The 19,994-nt window shown below is 45.7% G+C and overlaps 1 protein-coding gene across 5 annotated transcripts in view; it reads right to left on the reverse strand.

Annotated features, from left to right (window-relative positions):
- Positions 1–2,082: 2,082 nt before the first annotated feature.
- Positions 2,083–19,994, reverse strand: part of RTN3 (reticulon 3) — a 39,076-nt gene continuing 21,164 nt past the window's right edge. For 3 of the 5 annotated variants that reach the window (XM_089483474.1, XM_089483475.1, XM_089483476.1), the window contains 6 exons: positions 9,068–9,275; positions 7,491–7,629; positions 6,342–6,411; positions 5,544–5,590; positions 5,080–5,138; positions 2,083–4,593 (listed from right to left, as the gene is read on the reverse strand). In XM_089483474.1, the coding sequence (XP_089339600.1) occupies positions 4,548–4,593; positions 5,080–5,138; positions 5,544–5,590; positions 6,342–6,411; positions 7,491–7,629; positions 9,068–9,275 (569 nt within the window). In that variant the 3' untranslated portion in view covers positions 2,083–4,547. Of the gene's footprint in view, positions 4,594–5,079; positions 5,139–5,543; positions 5,591–6,341; positions 6,412–7,490; positions 7,630–9,067; positions 9,276–13,929; positions 15,946–19,221; positions 19,429–19,994 lie in introns of those variants that run through there. The other 2 variants (XM_089483473.1, XM_089483472.1) reach the window with 2 other exon arrangements.

Raw genomic sequence — 19,994 nt, forward strand, 5'->3', positions numbered from 1 at the left:
ATATATATATATATATATTTATATATGGTGAAAGGCAAGAGTTTAATCTTCCCTGGAAGCACTGACCCCCTTCTACTCTCTCATCCATCCAGCCTTTACTATGAGCACAAAGAGTTATGCCTGCTGGGATTTGGGCCATGTTTCCCTTTGCTTCATCCACTTTAGATCCTCTTGCTTTTAACCATATAGATCAGGGGTAGGCAACCTTTTTGAGCCGGGGCCGGGTTGCTGTCCCTCAGACAACGGGGGGGGGGGGGGGGGGGGGGTGGAGCTTCCACCCTCCGGCGGCGGGGCTACATGCCAGGGGTGGAGCTTCCACCCTCTGGGGGCGGAGCCACGTGCTGGGGCGGAGCTTCCACCCCCGGGGTCCAGGCCTCCTCCTCTTTGCCAGCCCCTGACGGGCCCCAGGCCCAGTCAGAGGCCGGCAAAAAAGCTGGCGGGGCCCACCAGCGCTGGAGGCCTCCTCTTCTTTGCCGGCCCTTTTGCCATCGCTGGGGCCCTCTTGGAGGGCCCCGGCTCCGGCAACGGGCCTCCCTGAGGGTCGCTGCCACCGCCGGAACCCTCTTGGAGGGCCCCAGCGACAGCAACGGGCCTCCCAGAGGCCCACTGCTGCCGTCGGAGCCCTGTTCGAGGGCTCCGGCGGCCGCAACGGGCCTCAGCGAAGTCTCGCACCTTTCTTGTGGTCGCGCAAGACTTCGCCTTTAGGCCGCCACCGTTTTGTTTTTCAAAATGGTGGTGCCCGGGAGCCGGGAAAAACCGCAATCGACGGCAGCAGGGGCTGGCAGAAAGGCCTCCGTGGGCCGCATCTGGCCCGTGGGCCGGAGGTTGCTGACCCCTGATATAGATGTATATTAAAAAAACTGACCCTCCCCATATACATAAATATATATGTGTGAGTTAAAGTACTGCCCTAAGTGCAGTACCTTACATTTCTCTGTGTTGAAATTCATTTTGTTAGCTTTGGCCCAGCTTTCTAATCTATTATATACTCATGTGCGGCTATATGTGTGGCTTGGCCAAATTTACCTCACGGCTGCGCCACAAACTCCTGCCAACGCTACTGCTGAAGGAAAGAAGAGGAAGGCACAAACTTAGGATTGCAGAAGTGAGGCGGCCATGTTGACCATCAGCTAGTGGCCGCTCTTCGGTTGCTGGGGAACACTGTTGTTTCAAGGGTGGCCGTCAGCTGCTCTTTGGTAGCCCCACAGCATTGGGCCTCTTGGCGGTTCAGTGTCTATATCGCAGCCACTCACTTGAAAACCACAAGGTTGTGAGTTCAATTCCAGCCAGGGCTCGGGGTTGACTAAGCCTGGGTTCATTCTATAGGTTGGTAAAATGAGTCCCCAGCTTGTTGGGGGCAATTGACTTACACATTGTAAACCACTTAGGGAGTGCTGAAGTGCACTGATAAGCGGTATAGAAATTTACTTGCTATTGGCCAATTCCCAAAACCCCAGCAGCACCTTCCAGCCGAGGGAGAATAACGCCATGTCCAGTTCTGAGCCCCACAATTCAAAAAGGATGTTGAGAAACTGGAGCGTGTCCAAAGGAGGGCCACCAAAATGGTGAAGGGTTTGGAAACCATGCCTTATGAGGAAAGACTTGGGGAGCTGGGGATGTTTAACCTGGAGAAGAGAAAGTTAAGAGGTGATATGATAGTCCTGTTTAGGTATTTGAAGGGGTGTCATATTGAGGAAGGAGCAAACTTGTTTTCTGCTGCTTCAGAGATTAGAACACAAAACAATGGATGCAAGCTCCAGGAAAAGAGATTCCATCTCAACATTAGGAAGAACTTCCTGACAGTAAGGGCTGTTTGACAGGGGAACACACTCCTTTGGAGTGTAGTGGAGTCTCCTTTCATGGAGGTCTTTAAATAGAGGCTGGATGACCATCTGTCAATGGGGATGCTTTGACTGTGAGTTCCTGCATGGCGGAATGGGGTTGGACTGGGTTTGGGAGTTCCTGCATGGCAGGCCCTTGGAGTCCCTTCCAACTCTATGATTCTATGAAATGTCCCGGGTGCTAATTCCCACTTGTCTCCATTTTTTTTCCTGGCGGCAAAAAATTCAGAGAAGAAAAGCATTCGAGTTTGGACTTTGTGCTCTTTTATTAACAATACCACATCAAATTGCATTTATTGTATTCCTTTTAAATCTTAGCCATGTTCACTTCAGTTCCCTTGGCACTACCATAATTTAACGCCGCACGCACAGTACACAGAAACGCACATGAACGCACAAGCTCCGTTAGTAGTCTTCCTTTTTTGTTCCCTCTCGTCTACGCAATTTTCTCTCCTTTTAATTTCAAATTTCTCCTTTTTCTTTTTAAAAGCCTGCCGGGCACAAAGAGGTCGCTTCACGGTATTCAAACACAGCAGTTAACGTAACAGATGTAAGAGCCGAGCCAAAGGCTTCCGAGTGCAGAGAAAAGGTACTCGAAGGGTGAGGGTGAAAAGAGAAGAACCGGGACAAGATGGGGCATGTTGCCTCTCCGAAGCTGGAGGGTGGTGCAAAATCAAATCAAAAACACAACCAACATTCCTGTTCCTCTCCTCTTCTATCATTCCTTAAAAGACACACAGGTACACTAAGCATCTAAATCCAAAGCAGACCATTGCCATCCTACTGGAATGACTTGCATACTTACTCTTCCTCGTCTCTAACAGACCTGCTATAGAACAGCTAGACAGCCATTTCTTTGTTTGGAGAAACAGCAAGTCTGAAAGGTGCCACATGGCCATTTTGCAAGACCTCATCTATCAGTACCTTTTCCTTGACTACGTCTTCCATCCCGGAGATCCATCAACCTAAAGGGAGAGAAAGTGGTCCCTGCTAATTTAGCTGCCAATCTCACTAAGCTTCCCTTGCCGGGCCTCAAGAGAAAAAATGGACTCTTCCCGGTCGAACCGAATTTCAAACCTACCTCCGTCTCCCAGCTCTTTCGTGAAATTTTGCAACGGGTGCTTCAGTACAATTTTACTTGGCACAACCAGACTGGGATGGCGTTAGTAGCTGCAAGGGGTGAACCATCCTGGAATCATGGTTGAAAATAAAATTTCTTGAAGGACAAGAAAAGTTAGCTTTTTCGAAAACTCTTGATACAATCCTTTACTGCCCAAGCATCTAAAAACAAATCCAACATGCACTACAAAGTCAGAAGGGTCCCCAACCCCAAAAAACGTTGTCCCGCAACTGCAGCTGTCCTCCTGGGAGATGGCAGTTCTCCGGCAGGCAACAAAAAGGGCGAGGGGGTTCCAGTGTCTGTGTGTGTCTGTGTGCGCTCTGCACCTACCACCACCGTCACCTCTGAGGACTACAACTGTAGTAAGTGGGGAGTCAGTTGCATGCAGAACTCGTGGGGTTTTTGTTTCTTCAACAGCTTGGGTTTTTGTTTTTACAGCAATGTGTACAGCAGTTACAGACATTTTCATTTCCAAGTAAGAAAAAAAGTACAATCTTATTAAGGGGTAAGGAGTGGAGGAACTACTTTGTGTGGGTTTGCAACCAGGGAGGGAGGCCAAGGATAAACCAGACTGAGGAGCAGAACTGATGCCATTAAGGAAGATCGGGTAGAGAACCTCAATTTCCACCAACATTTTAGGGGATGCCGGCCCAATGCATCTCAAGGCATTCTCAACCTTGCCGTCTCGACAGAGGCTATTTAGTTGTTGAAGGAAAGACATAAGGAGCCTGACTTGACGGAACAAGAACACCAGAACGGCGAAAATCCTGCCATTTTAACATGATACGCAGGAAGAAAGGGGGAAGAGCAGAGCTTGGAAATGTTAGCAATATAGCACATTAACACTGAATTGTTAAGGCAAATTAAATTCATCTTAAAACGCCGAGGGGAACTATTCATCGCATTAAGGGTGAATAAAAACAGTTCATTTTCAAATGGGGGAAAATATCATTTAAAAAGACTAAAAGTGGCTCCAAATGGTCCCCTCTCAAATTACATACTAAAAGGACATGGAGTGTTAACAGTCGCTTAATGTCGTTGTTGGTTTAACAATGTAGATAATGTGTTTTAAAGCTACTCTGGAATGTTTTAATAGATTAAGAGGAAACCAATTTGTTTCAGCAAATTATTTCCAAGCCCTGGGAGAGAGTGGCTACCTTCACCCTGCAGCTATGCCAAGCCAGCAAGGCTGGTTTGGAAACCCACAAGTTCCGTTGAACGGAGAGCACACTGCTAACCAGAAAGAAGTGTCCAGCTTCCGATGGCTCGCTATGTATTTTGTTCAAGAAGAGGACACCTAGACTGCTTTGAGGACCAAAAGGGTGCCCCCAACTCTCCCAACCAGTCAATTCCTGACACCAGTTCCTATTTAGTCCAGTGCATCCTGAGCCCAGTGTTTAGGTTTGGGGTGGGGAGGGAGGTAGAATTAAACAAAAACAAATCAGTAAGCTTGGAATGCAGACATCAAGCTGACTTGGCATTTTCCTTCATAGGTACAAGTAACAATGGTTATAACTATGACACAAGGGTATTTTTTGTTTCCATGTTGATTTAGTTGACATCTGGGTCCTAGGTCCCTGGCAAGATTATTCAGGCTTTTTCTTCACAACTCCAGGAAGCTTTGCTTGGACTCTGTGGAGGAAACAGAGGAATGACAGAGTTATCTTTCGGCCGGTGAGGGAGAGAACAGGCTGGCCCAGCTCCATCAGGGCTAGCCTGAAGAAGCAGAGCCCTCCCTCCATAACTGTCATCTTTCGGCCTATGAGGGAGAGAATAGGCTGGCCCAGTTCCATCAGAGCTAGCCTGAAGAAGAAGAGCCCTCCCTCCGGTCCATCTGCCTTGGTCCAGGCCTCAGAGGGAGAGAAGAATGCTGGACCTGATCCTCTCCTCCCCCTCACCATTCCCTTCTCCTTTTGTGTCTTGTCTTTTAGATTGTAAGCCTGAGGGCAGGGAACTATCTATTATCCCCTCTGTTGTAAACCGCTCGGATTCCCAGTGATTGGGTGGTAATAAATAAAACCTATATTATTATTATTATTATTATTATTATTATTATTATTAAGCATGGTGTGCTAAGAATGCAATAAGGATGGCTAAGTGTTCAATGAGGATACTCACTTTGTAACAATGGACTTGATTTGATCCCGGGCGATGCCAACATAATGGTCAATTTGAGTCTGGAAATTAAAATGACATGATCAGAGGAAATCAAAAAGATGTTCAGTAAAGACATTTGTGTTCAGGATTGTCACACATATGTGTACATGCATACATGATTTTTGTCTCCATCATATCTTTTGTGGGGTATTTTGTTTTAGCTCTCACCCCCACCCTTACAACCAGGAGACTTTCTGAAACAACAAGAACCACTGTGAGGTGGCATTGTCAATTCTGGTGCATCCTAGGAAATCCCATGACTCAAGCTGGAGCAGCATAAAGCCAAGCCGGAGGGAAACAGTAACCATGTTGCTCCTTTATGAGCAAGCCCTCCAGCTCAGGAGGACCAGCACTTCCATCAAAAGCCCCATGCGCTCCACATTAGTAATTAAACGTTTCATAAGCTTACATTCAAAATCACCCACCTTGTACTTCTCATACACAACTGGGACGCTGAAAACCAGTAACTCCCCTGCAACGAGATAAGACCTTTAGTTGCATAAGGTAAACAAGATGGGTCAACAAGTCTGAACGGGGCTGAACACACGGGTCATGAAGCGTGCCACAGTTTTAAAGGCAGCCTTGAAAGTGTCGCAGTGTCAGCAACCCTGTCTGCAACCACTGGGTGGCACTTTAGAAAGAGCCCACCACGTCTTCCCCAGCACCCAGGAAGACTATGAGGTCTGTAAGTAGATGAACGTATGGAACTCAGCACCACAAGATGGGTTGATGGTTTACAAGACCAGGTAGCTTTGAAACAGCATTAGATAAACTCATGGAGAAAGTTTATCACCAACTGTTGGCCAGGAATACAAAATGGAATGATGCCACTCCAAAGGGACATTGCTGGTGGATACAAAGTAGTAGTTAGAGGACTGGACTTGCAGAGGACTGCAGTGGGTCATGAAACTCACTTGGTGACTGTGGCCAATTTGCACACTCTCTGTCTGACCAACCACACAAGGCTGGTGTTAAGATAATGTGGGGAGGAAAGAGTGATGTATGATACCTCAAGATCACTTGAATAAAATGTAATTAATATATAAACCAAAGTAAATAAGAGAGCCTTCACATCCTGCTCCTGCACTTTCTGGATGCATCTGACTGGTTCATTATATGAGAAAGGATGGTGGACTATATAGGCTTTCACTCTAGTCCAGAGCAAGTATGTTACAAATACTGTGTGCCAACAACCTTTTCTTTCTACAATTACTGCCTCTTACCCAAGATGAGAAGGGTGATTCCATTGAAGATGGCCCCAACATAAGTCATCAGCCACATGACAACTGCCAGCTGTATGCAAAACAGGAAAGAATGCTGTTAATGAGGACCCACAGATCAAAAGGGCTACCTTAGACCCTGGATGCGATGAAGCAGCCCAAAATTCTGACCATCAGGGCCACCCTTCTTAATGTAGCATCAATTTCCCATGCCCAGTTCCTGGAGACACATGCAAAATGTCTTGATGTTCACAGAAACAGAGGTTGACCCACCAACCACCTTCTCCCAGCCAAGCTGGGAGAAAGTGCAAGGGACTGCTTTTTAACAAACACAATAGGGCTGATAAGAAAAAGACATCAGGTGAGAGTCAGATTCAAGCTGAGCACACGTCTTGATACTATTAATCAGGAATGTTTTGCGGCAAATCCCCAGAGAAGGATGAAGTAACTACAAATATACTTTTGCTCCATCTGTACTGCAAACCATCATTGGATAGACGCTAGCAGCAGTGTCCCATTGGTTGGGATTGGCAGGAAGTGGGGAACTTGGCATAGTGATTTTCACAAACTGGACTGGATTCCCCCCATCATAACAAAATACAAGCCTTAAGGTGCAGCGTGTTCTATAAGCCAACTCCCTTCTGGGAAGATGCTGCCCAGTCTCACTAGGCAACCGTTTTTTCCCTATTCCAGCAGCTACTTTGCAATCACAGTCAGAAGTCCATCCCCTGACTCCAGCAAAGGAGAGGGAGGCTTGAAGAAAGCAATAACATATTCCACCACATTGTTATACAGTAGCGCTCACCATTTGGCATTAGTTTCTTTGATTGAGAGTTCCTGCATGGCAGGGGGTTGGACTGGACGGCCCTTGTGGTCTCTTCTAACTCTATGATTCTTGTAATTGCTTTGGGCACTTTTATATTGTTATGCCAACAAATAAACATGAACATGACATCTAAATTCTACCACAGAAAATGTGCCTTCTGTTTTGATTCTGAACTAGCTACCAATCAGGTTTCTCCTTGTCAGGACTCAAAAGCTCCATGCCAGATACCATGCCTTGCAGCCATGTTTCCCTTGGGGTCTCCACCTGTACAGCACTTTGTTCTGTAGCATAGGTAGGGCAAAAGACTAATTCATCCACATGCTCACCTTGAGCGAATCCACCAAATCTTCCACCAGGAAAAGGCGCATGATGAGTTTCAGGGCACGGTTGACATGCACCATAGCAGAGCTGACATAGCTGTGGAAAGCCTCGGAAGACAGTGCGACATCCAGATCCAAGTAGGCTCTGGAGGAGAAAGGGGGGGGGGAATCACAGTCAGTGTATAAGCAAGGTAACAGATAGCACTGAGCACCCAGCAACAAATTTTGCATTCTTTGACTTTCCTTTTATATAGCAAAGGAAGGAAACTTTTTCTTAGCATGAGGATATGTGAACCTCTGCGGACTGCATGCTGGCATTAGGCATGGACCAAAGCAAAACCATTCCCCCACCATTTTTTGGAGTTGCAAAAGGGACTGGGGAAGCTTGCAACACAGGGAAGATCACTATCTTTCCTACACCATCAGAATGGACCAGGGCTGCTGGGGCAAAAGAAACAGCATGGCTTAGTGGCAGGCTGGAGGGTTTCCACTGCTGCTATACAGGTTGCCTTTTCACATACAATAGACTAAGATGCCTGAATTCCTTGCCTGTGGGCCGAAGTGTGTCTGTTTTCCCAACAAAACAAATAGGAGGGGGCAAAAGGCTAAATTCTCTCTCTTCTCTAGTGGTAAACAGAGGCTTGTCTTCCCAATAGCATTGCATGGTACATGCCCTTTCAGAGTCAGAGAAGAAGAATGCTTCACAGTGACTAGATTCCAAAACAATGCCTTGAATCTAGACTCTAAATATGATACCCAAAGCAAGCCCATTGAATTTATTGTGACTTAAATGAGTTATGACTTGCATAAGCCTTCTGTACTTTATGGATTTACTCTTAAGTCAGTCCAATCCAACAAGCTCTTCACACACAAAAAGTGATGCGTGACTCTCAGGCTGTCTCATTGTGAAGAAACCCTTGACCTCCAAAATGCGAAACCCTTGACCTCCAAAATGCATCTGCTATTTACAAATGTTTCTGAAGGATTTCCCCCCTCCAGCTGCCACCGCTGTCCTCTTGTTCCCTTTGTTTGTTCCAACAGTAAACCCATGATTAGGGACAAGAGCTCAATGAAAAGAACAGATGCAGGTCCTCAGCATGTATCCAGATAAAAAGAAGTGAGGTACCTCATGCTCTGGGTCTGAATTTGACCTTCCTGATGCTTATGCTTCCTTCCCCATGACACCATCATTTGGACATTTCCCATTTTTTGTACACTTTTCCCCCATGCTAGAAGACTGAAATGACCCTCCTAAGGGTTAGATACTGGTAATGAGAACTGCAAACTAAAACACACTGGTACTTTTGCTCTCAATCTTTCTGCCTTAGCCCTCAGCTCATCACTAGAATGTGGCTCCCAATGACAACTCTGATAATGAATCTGACCCTTGGGTTAGATGTCCTGCACTTTTGACTTAAGCTCTTCATCACTCTTTTACACATTTAATATGTGCTTTTCTGATTGAACACCTGCTGCTCTGGAAGCTGGAAGATTAATTTAGATCACAGTAGACCACTTGGTTTAAGGTCACCCAATGAGATTAACACCCAATTTACTTCTGGCGCTGAAGCAGGTCCACTCACTTGAATGGGTGTCCGTCTTCAGATTTCTGTACGGCCTGGATGACGGACTTGTAGACTCGGAAACTGATGGTGACCGAGAGCAGTGCCAGGATGAGGTATGATACAACACTGATAACGCTGAAAGCAGCCAGGGAGAGCAGCAAAATCAATGTGGTGCTGAAGACTAGGCCTGTCTTCTTCACATCCCGCCAGAAGATCAAATCGCGCACTGCCAAAGAGAGAAAATAAATGGAGTGTCAGCAGTGGTTGCTAGCAATGCTGCTAGAAAGGTGTATCCAGGTTGTGCCACCCGACAAACATTGATGACCAAGCTCTTTCTTCAAGGTCTCTCACCACCTCAATGGCTGAGAAAGCAAAATAAAACTTTTAAATTGTGCCATTGCTCCTACCGCAAAGGATCAACCATTTATGCCTCCCCTTTGGTTAAGACATCAGTATCATCTAGGCAAGTATAGTTCCCCTAAATCCAGTCTCAGGCAGGCTGAAAGAAGGCAGGTATCTGGATTAGAAGAGACCCCTACTTTGTGAAGGGAGGAAGAAAGGTGGGAAGGAAGACTGGCTACATATCCTTTAGCAAAATTCTGCAGCAATAGCTTGGCCAAGTCACTACTCAGCAGAACAGTCAGGAGTGGGAGGTGTGGGGTCAAAAAAGAGGACAAAGCAATGCATGGGCGTTTGTTCAGAGCAAGGGCAAAACCAAACCAAAATGTATGAGAAGCTAGACATCTTGGCTACTAAAACATCGCCAGTGACATCTTTATTTTGGCAAGCCTCTTTGCAAACGCATCAGAAGGAAAAGGCCATCAAGGATGATGGATGAACGATGAGGCTCTAAGGAGGTGGGATAGGAAGAATAAAAGCCTGCACCAGCATCTCCCCGACAGGCTTCGATCCCCTTTCACTGCTCTCTCACTGAATTGATTAGTCTGCTACTGGGAAATCTCAGGATGGCTCCTCACCAGTCTGATGCATTTTTCACACATCCCTTGAGAGCTCCGGCTTAGAAGTAAAACACATCTGTTTGTGCTTCGGCATTGACAAGAATCCCAGCTCCCACTTCATCATTATGAACACTCCTCATGGCAATGAAAAAAGCTAAAATATACTGCGGGAAGAGAGAGCGCGTGCTAACTGGAACCTCAAAATCCACAATCTGTATGCAGAGAGCACACCTGTCTTGGTTCTATGTCCCTGCAGAATTATGCACCCAATCTGGGAAAGGATACAGGTTAAGGAAGAAATTCCTCCTGGCCCACCATTCTTATGTTGCGTAAACTGCAACAAACTCGGGAGGTCTTGTAGCACCTTTGAGACTAAACGAAAGAAAGAAGCATGAGCTTTCGTAGGCTTAAGTCTACTTCCTCAGATTGGAACAAATGCATGTGAGGATCCCTCCTTGATACAGGATCAGTGGTGTTATAGGTGCACATTTTGTTCCAGCTTCTGTGTGTGTGGAAAGCAAGTCTCACGAAGAGTCGGACCCCTTGTACCCTCATCTAGAAGCAAACTAAAGCCACTACCACCACCTTCTGCAATGTACTGCCACCTAGGTACATAATAGCCTTCTACCATGTCAGAATACATTGCCTCAACAAACCCAGTACTGTCCACTTGGACTGGCATTGACTATCCATAATCGCTTTGCATCATGGATCCTGAGAAGCCAGGCTGCTGTGTCTGAAAGGCCCTTTTTCTCTGCCAGATTCAGCACCCCAGGGCCTGAACCTGAGGTCTTGCACATGCAAAGCATGTGGCCCTAAACCTGAGCAACAGCAGTCCCTCCCAGCACCAAGCATGCTCACAGCCACACAGAAGAGGCATTTAAAACCCAGCACAACACGCTCTCTGTTCAGACATGGGAGAACCACTCCCTCTCGATGGAGGATGAACTGTGGGGCAGCTCGCCAAGGATAAAAGTTTATAACTCCCTGATTTTCATGCTGCTTGCTCCTGGACCCATACACACTGAGAGAGAAAGAGAAAGAGAGAAAGAAAGTATGGCTTTGCCTCTCATTAACTGCCTTTCCCCAGGCCCTTTTGCTTGCAGTTTGGCTTTAAAACAAAGGCTAAGATCTGCAGCCCACAAAGCTAAATCCTCCAGCCCAAGCCAGTCATTTCTGCCCATTCGCTAAACAGAATGGAAGCCAAGAATCTCTGTTGTTTTTCCTCTAGTATCAGCCCATAAAAAGGCTGCTGAACAAAGGAAAGCAGAGCAGCCTTCCAGGGTGCTGGGCTTGAATACAAAACACACTCCCCAGGGCTCTGACAAGCCTAGATCACATTATCAGCTGCACAGCTCCCCTTTTTTGCCATCAGGAGGATGCCTTCATAGCGGTTGCCTTCAGAAACAGCAACTGAATAGCATCTTTTCCACATAGATTGAGTACGAAGAAGAGATCCTTCTCTATGAAGTCTTTGGAATAATTCCTAAGTGCTCATACACCTCACATACTAAGCCCAGGCCTGTGTAACAGGAATGCCTAAATATTGTTCCAACTGCATACTTCCATTCTGCTCTTTCTGGTACCTCTCTTGTGTAAAATCATAGCCTGTGATCTCCAGGGGCAGAGACCTTTCTTTTTGTTATTACATTTCATGCATGTCTTATGGAAGCATCCACATGGGTTGCTCAGGAAAACAAATGTAGGTATGAAATAATGTGACTCTGAGGTCTCTCATTCATAGGGTCACTATGAGTCGACTTGTCTTATGTCTTATGGAAGCATTCATTATCAGAGCTAAGACACGGGCCGCTCTGGAAAATAAATGTAGATATGAAATAGGGTGACTTTGAGGTCTCTCATTCATAGGGTCGCCATAAGTTGAAGCTGACTTGACAGCAGTTAACAACAACGAAGCAGACTAATCTCAATAGTTCCTCCAGACACACACAAAACACAAAAAACTAGGATGTCAGGGAGAAGGCTTTATGGGCCTGAACTGCTTTTTAGTAGGAGCCTCTAGACTTAAGTGGGATTAACGCTGTCAAATGAGTGTAACCCACTTACTAGCTGTAACTGAGCACCATCTTAAATGTGTGGAAACCGCACTCTTCCTGCTCATACAGTTATTGTCTTCCATACTGCCTTTTTAATGCTGAGAAAAAGGTCCACTCAGTTCTTCATGACTCCATTCTACTCCTCCCTGATAAATCTCAACTTGGCTCTTTGGTTTCTAGACTTGGGTTTTCCATACCATGCTGAATATAAAGCCATACAAAGGCATCCCAATACGGTGTTAAGAGTCGTCACAAACACTCACAGAGAAAATTAATTTAAAACAGCCAGAGTTGGGTGTTTTACATTAATTTTATGCATGTTTACGTGAAATGACGTTTCATGATTTCCAAATGAGCTTACTCTCTAGTAGCTGTGTCTAGGACTGCAGCCTTATGGTGACTTTGCACACGATGCTTTCCTTACCGAAATAGTGTCTGTGTATGAAAAGAGTGTACATAGTGTTACACAATGGAAATCACCTGAGAAAGACATAAGCGAGGAGGTAAAAGTTAATGTCCGCATCAGCTTTTTAATTTGTGCACTTGAGGCAAAATAATTCTTGCTTCATACAGTGTAGAGATTTCTCTACACAGAGGTCAAAATAACCTCTGTGTAACAGTCTTACTTCCATATGTTATGTTGCTGTAGTCCATGCAACCACCCTTACGGTCAGGAGTCACTTGGTGCAGGCCGCCAAGATAATTCATGGCAAAGGGAAACGCAACTAGGACACCGCTTGGCTCACACTTCACCTACTTTAACACTTAGATATTTTATCTGCATATAAAAAAGGGTCTGTTGCATTGTCTTGAAGTCTGCATTGTCGCAAGCCACAAACAATCCTAAAAGGAGTTTTGCAAGAGCCAAACTTCTAACCAAAACCACAAGAAATCAAGTCTTTCTGGTTTAGTGAAAAACACGCAACTTCAAATCAATGAAGACTACTTAACAAACCTACTGTATCTACTACAATTGAATTTTACAATGTTGACCAACACATATTTTTATCCAACCTCTTGAACCTTAAATAACTTTTGAGAAGTGGCCAAAAACCTACTGCTTTCCAGTATTTGTTAAGAGAGCAAACAAATCATCTATTCAGGTTTTCATAACAAGGGCTTCCTTTAATTCTGAGTTGCGGAGCCCTCAGTAACCCCCCCATTCCATCCTCAAGTATCGTTCCTTAGGAAAGCTTCTCCTTATAGTTAATCTTGTTCATATTTACCCAGGTTTTATGGTCTTTTACAGAATCCCAGCCTGTCTTTGTCTAAATAATTCTGGGTGAGGGCAGGGATAGGCCAACAGTAACCAAGATGACTGAACGTTTGATATCTCAGGACCAACTGGGCCATCAGAGACAACTGGTTTAGCTAGCAGATCTTGTACTATTTGCAGAAGGCAACGTGGGAAGTATTTGGGGCTTCACTACACAAGCTGATGCCTCTTGCAACATAGCCATGCCAGACCCAGGGACACAGATATGCTTTTCTTCTTCAGAAAAACTGATTTCTTTCATATGCAAATTCATGAAGATTTAATCAATTGCGTTAGAATAAATCACAGATAGTCATTCGTTCAGAATTTAAAAACAATCAGTACTTCATGTTGTGTTTTAGTAGTCCTAGTATGGACATCATGGGCAGCCCCCAAATGCTCCTGAATCTCTGCATCAATATTTGTTTTTTTCACGTTTCACTCTTCTGAAACAGAGTTTGGAAAACCATACCTCTGTGTCTACGGGAAAGGGCATAGCTAATGTGAAACTAGTATAGTCTGGGAAGTGCGCCTGGATGATAAACCGTGGCTATTACTACTTGCAAGGCCACAAGCAAGGCAAAAGCAGCAACATGTGGGGGTAGTTACCTGAGAATTTAGCCAGCAGTTTTGTGACTGTGTGTAGTACAGGAGGCACCGGATGAGCAGCTTGGGAAGCTTTATTTGGAACGCTATGAGTGCCAAGGGTGGCAGGGGCAGGAGCCAACTTCACATCCACAGCCTGCTCAAGGCAAAGGGGCCTCTTCTCCAAGGCAGACTTCTGAGAAACCACTGGGTTGTCTGGCGGGATTTCAAAATACTGCCCCAAATACCTCCCATTGTGTGAGGAGGGCTGTCTTGGGGCAGGCGGCTGCTTCTCCGTTTCAGTTTTCCTGCCTACTTCTTTGAGGGCCTTGATGGTGAGATGTTCCTGCTCAAAGTCTTGAGCGGCTTGCGGTGGCTGTTGGAAGTACGGAGCTATCACTTCCGATCTAGCTGCTTTCAGCTCTGCTTCTGAGAATGTTTCAACAGGATCGTCAGGAGATTCAGTCTCCTTGGACTGTGTGTATTCCTTCATGAAGTCCATGAAACCCTCGGCTTTGACAGTGTCTGGACACGTGGCCTCTTTTAGGTCGCCCAAAGGGAAGGAAGGAGAAGCTCCTCTTGTAGAAACAGCGATTCCTTCAGTCTTGGATGGTTTGCCATACGGATTCACTTCTAGCCCTGCTTTCGTAGGCAGATATGGACTGGATTGCTTGGAATGCTGAGTAGAAGCAACTGGGCCTCCGCCAAGAACAGCTGCCTTGGTCTGAGTTGACTTGAAGTCATCAATGAATCCCAAATTCCATTCTGAGTTCTTGGGAGGAATTCTCCTTTCTTGGCTAGGTTCATATGGCTTATCAGATGTCTCTTCGTCATCGCTAGGCACAGGCTCCATTTTGGCAGAGCTAACTGGTTTGAGGGGTGCCTTGCTGCCTTCCACAGTTTTCTCGTTTTGGAAAGCTGGCTCTACTGTAGTGTCTTCGATGACGGTATCGTCGGACTCACCAGAACTGTCTGCGTCAGTTGTTTCAGGCAGGCCAGAGTTTGACCAAGAGATATCAGCTTTCGGCTCTACTGTAGCAGCAGGGGCACTTTTTGCAACAGCTGCCTCTTGACTGATAGCCTGTTTCTCTTCTGCTGCTAGAGATGGAAGGCCTTTTTGATGCAGGCTGATAGTGACTGGCTGATGAGGTGTGCAATCTTTGCCCACTTGTGTTTTACCACGTTCTGATCCTGCCATGACACTGCTGGCCTCTTTGGCGGGCGATGCAGAGAGGCCCGAGCTGACAAAATCATCAGGCTTGTCATTAAGATCCTTGGGGATCAAATCCCAGTTCAGCAGCTCACTTGTGAAGCTATGCATCTCGCGGACGCATTTGGAGACCTCTTCCAGCGCCGCAGTTGTACCTGAAGACTGACGCGAGAGCCCAGGCCCCGAGAGAAGTCTTCCTCCACTCCGTGGCTTCACCTGAAATTCACAAACACTGTCTTCAGGGATATCTGTAAGCAGCTCCCTTTCACTGTGCATCACCCAGTTGCTACCAATGTCACTGGCGTTGCTAGTTGGGCCATCTTTGAACTCCTTATCAAATTCCAGTTTGTCAGCAATGACCTCAAATGGAGACTCGGGGGAATCTTTTTCCACCACAGCCTCACCGGCTGCTGCAGGTGATGAAGAATATGAATAAGTAACTCTGGTGGCAGCTTGCTCAGGCTCATCTTTTATGCTGGTTAGCAAAGCAAATTTGGACTCGGCGCTTGAAGCCAGCTCTTTTATTTGGTCACATCCATTTAGAGCTTTTGCATTGCCTACAGAAGGGCCTTCCTTAAAATTATGCCCCAGGGAACCAGCCTGCATCAATGGACTATATTGATGAACTTTGGATCCAACAGAGAACGCGCCTTCTTCTAGGCCAGTGGATCCTGCAGAGGCTATCTCCGTTCCCAAATGTTCAATGGTCCCACAATCACGGTCCAGTCTTTGGCCACTGATGAATTCTTTCTCTATATTTGGGGGTGAAGGTTTGCTATTGGTTTCCCTTTGGTTTCCTGAATGTGTTAAGTAAGTGTCTTGTGCTCCAGCTGATGAAAAGAAGACAGGGAAAAGGAGGGGGGATTGTAGTCTTCGAAGCAGAGTTGGCAGAGACAGGAAGAAAATGGTCTCTTCTTAGACCCAGATTTTTTGTTAAAGGAAGAGATGTATACAGCAGCAGATACAGATTTCACAGTCAAGCAGGCAACATGCTCTTAGAACAAGGAAGATAACAAGACTCCAAAACACCAGTCTTGCCAAGCATGCATGAGACTGTCACAAGGGAACCTCACAGGCAACTGAACATAAAGCCGCTGACCCTACATTTCATAACAGATGAAGAACTGAGGCTTGCTCCTTCCTTCATATAATAAATATGAATGGAGTGCAAAATAGCATGGGCATGCTGAGCTGGTGACCAGAAGCTGCGTGGATTAACCTCTGAGTGTCACACACTACTTTGGGATGCTTGCAGGGTGGCAAGGCTGCGGGATGATGGAATCTGGTTCTACTTCAAGTTTACCTAGTGAGTTTCACTGCTTAGTGGGGACTAGAAACTTGGGCGGGTTACAAACCGCTGAAAAGCGGCGGTCTGTCACCTCAGGTTGCGGTGTCTGGGAACCGCAGCAGCCAAACTGCGCGATTCCCGGATGCAGCAAAGAAGAAGCGCCAAAATGGCACTTCTTCTTGCGCCACGGATGGGATGCCATGAGGCGCTAGTCACGCACTCGCGGCATCACATCCAGGGCGCGACGTGCAGATGCTAAGCGTCCAGCACGTAAAGGTGGCGGCGCCCGTGTGTATAGGGCGCTGCCATCTTTACGCCCTCATCACGTGCTAGGGGTAAAGCCGGTGTGAACGCTAGGTCCTCGGCCAACCCCTAGCACGTGACGGGGGCGCCGGAAGGGCCCGTCTGTAACGGGCCTCGGTCTCCCAACTTCAAATCTCTAACCTTTATACCACAATGTGGGGCTTTGAGTAGACCTAGAACACTGAGAATCTGAAGCATACTTTGCTAGCATCTGCAACAGACTGTACAGCTTTGACTGCTCCTAAGGCAAAGAGCAATACAAGTACTAACCTTCTAATTATAGTTCTGCAAGATGATGGGGCCTGGGAACTGTGAACTATATTGATGAACTAGAGATACAACATTTCCAGAAATTCTGAAGCTATAGCAATGTTTCATCGCACAAGGTAAATGACAATTTTGGAAAAATGGAAATATATCCAATCTTGGTTCTATTGCTAGACTAAAACACACTTCATTGCTTAAGCAACATGAAATGTTCCATTCATAACGCAGCATATATAATATTTGGCATAATTATGACATTTTAAAATATAAAATTCTAAAATTTAATCCAAGCACAACTACAGATATACCCCATACTGGGGTAGGAATCATGCAGCCCTCTAGCTGTTACTACAAGTCCTAAGGTATGTTGGGAGCTGCAGTTGAGAAGCATTTGGAGGGCCATAAGAGTCCCATTCCTGCTCTCCTTGAAGAGAGAACTGTGAACTGCTGCAGTCTATGCTATCCAAGCATATGCTTTTTGCACTTAGGAAGTAGGAAAAATGAGAAAAGAAGCTGCATACTTTGTAATGAAGAAAGTAAGTCTTATGGACGTTCAAATTCCCTATTCCCAAACTGGACTAGGAGCTCTGGGAGCTCCATTTCTTGAAAACGAAGCATGTAAGCTATAGATCAGTGATGGCAAACCTATGGCACGCGTGTCAGAGGTGGCACTCAGAGCCCTCTCTGTGGACACATGTGTCATCATCCCAGCACAGTTTGCCAGATTTTGTTAATAGAAAGCCAGAGGGACATGGCACTTTGCAATAAATAAGTGGGTTTGGGGTTGCAGTTTGGGCACTCGGCCTCCAAAGGTTCACCATCACTGCTATAGATGCTCTATCATGTGTTTTATCACATAAATGAGAAAGGGAGCTTCCTCCTTGATTTATAACAGTTAATACATTCTTTGACTACATCCTTTAAAGTAACAGGCTATCTGATGTAAACAACACAAAGTTTCTACTGACTGAATTTCACATACACTGAACATGCTATCTGCTATGATAAACAGATCAGAACAAAGCTGGGATGTTGGTACATGACAGAGGAATGCTTTGAAATAGCTGTCAAAATTGTTTCTGACTGCCCAGATAAAGGTATATAATATAGGCTCTGAAATCACTCCTTTGTCTCACTTTGGACTTCACAAACAGTGCTGTAAAAATAAACCTGGTTTTTTAGTCTTTGCTCACACTGTTTCTTGCTAAACTGGACCAATCTGCTAGGCAACAAACCGTACTCTTGTGGCAGCTGGTACTTGCAACTGAAATGGAGATTAGCAGAGGGAGATGCTGCTTTTGACAGGAGAGTATAGTGAGCTATGTATATACTCCAAGGACTGTAATACAGTAAGGCACCACTTCTAGAAAAAAGCCCACTTGCAAGTAGGTTGAGAAGGAGGTTTTTTCTCCCAGATATCCCTAAGGAAAGGAGACATTTACAGTCTAATTTTGTAGGCCTCAGCAGTCACCAACATAAAAAAGAGAAGGCTGAGTCAGGCCTGGTGGCATAATCTATTGCACCTTAAGTTTTGCCATCACCACTGAATTCTGGCCAACGAAGTAGCATCTTCCTAATGCAGCATGCTGAACCAAAGCAAGTATCATATGCAAACTGTTTCAATCCCTTTTCAGTACCAGTTGAATCACATACCTGCCAGATGGCATCCTCCCCTACTCTATCTGAAACTGTATATGGATTGCCACTGACAAATATGGGATGTGGTGATCCATGGAAGCTCTAATCCACGGCTACCGATATGGTGGCCCACTGTATACTTATTTAGAATGAGAGTTGGAAGAGACTACAAGGGCCATCCAGCCAAAGAAGACCCCACCACACTCCAAGGGAGTGTCTTCCACTGTTGAACAGCTCTTACTGTCAGGAAGTTCCTCCTAATGTTGAGGTGGAATCTCTTTTCCTCTACTTTGAATCCACTGCTCCTTGTCCTAGTCTCTGGAGCAAAAGAAAACAAGCTTGCTCCCTCCCCAACATGACACCCCTTCAAATACTTAAACAGGGCAGTCATAAAACCTCTTAACCGTCTCTTCTCCAGGCTAAACATACCCAGCTCCCTAAGTCTCTTCTCATAAGGCATGATTTCCAGACCCTTCAGCATTTTGGTCACCCTCCTCTGGATAAGTTATTAATAGTAATAACTTTAAAGCAGTATTAACCTAGGGGTTCCCTCTCATATAATATGGCAATGACAACCGGCACAGATTACAAGCACAACAAACAAACTCACAAAGGAGAGGTCTTATCAATGAGTAGTAGCCATAGGAGCACAGTGGAACCTGTAAGTTTGGAGGCAGATTACCACTGAATGCCACAACTGCTGGGGGAAACATTAGGGGAGGGCCACTGTCTTCTTGACTGGTTTCTGGAGGCATCGGGGAAGGGGCGCTGCGGTGAGAAAAGAGGATACTGAGTTAGATGAATCCTTGGTCTGATCCACCCAGGCTGCTCTCTGGATTTAATACTATTAAGACAAATTCATGGCTTATAAAGTTATCAAAAGCTACAATTCATTATGAAAACGATATGTAAACCTATAGTGTGAACTACCAGTGGCTGGGAAACTACAGTGGGAGAGGGCAGATGCCCTCATGCCCTACTTGTGGGCATCCTACTTGTAGGCATTCCCACCTGCGTGGGAAACAGGAGGCTAGATTAGGTAAGTCTTGGGTCCATCCAGCTAGACTCTTACAAAGTTCTTGTGTAAAAGGACAATGCTGAAGCTCTTCATATGTTTCAGTCTTCAAAAGCATGTCTCTTCACTCTTACCAATTTGAAAGAAAAAAACAGATCTAGTCCGTGGGCAGGATCAAATTAAAGCAGCTGCTTTTGCAAAGCGTTCCAGAGGACTGCAGATTCCTGGGAAGCTCATCAGGGGTCCCTCAACTAAAAACTCAGTAATGGAAAGCACGATTCCATGAAACAAAGATTTTCTTACACAGTTCCCCAGCTTTTGCTCTACAAAACGTAGCCTCATGAGAGTGGCTTGACACATTCTAGGCC

The sequence above is a fragment of the Sceloporus occidentalis genome, unplaced genomic scaffold (genome assembly GCF_023333645.1).
Source record: "Sceloporus occidentalis isolate IW3139 unplaced genomic scaffold, rSceOcc1.0.p SCAF_20, whole genome shotgun sequence".
Taxonomy (NCBI): domain Eukaryota; kingdom Metazoa; phylum Chordata; class Lepidosauria; order Squamata; family Phrynosomatidae; genus Sceloporus; species Sceloporus occidentalis.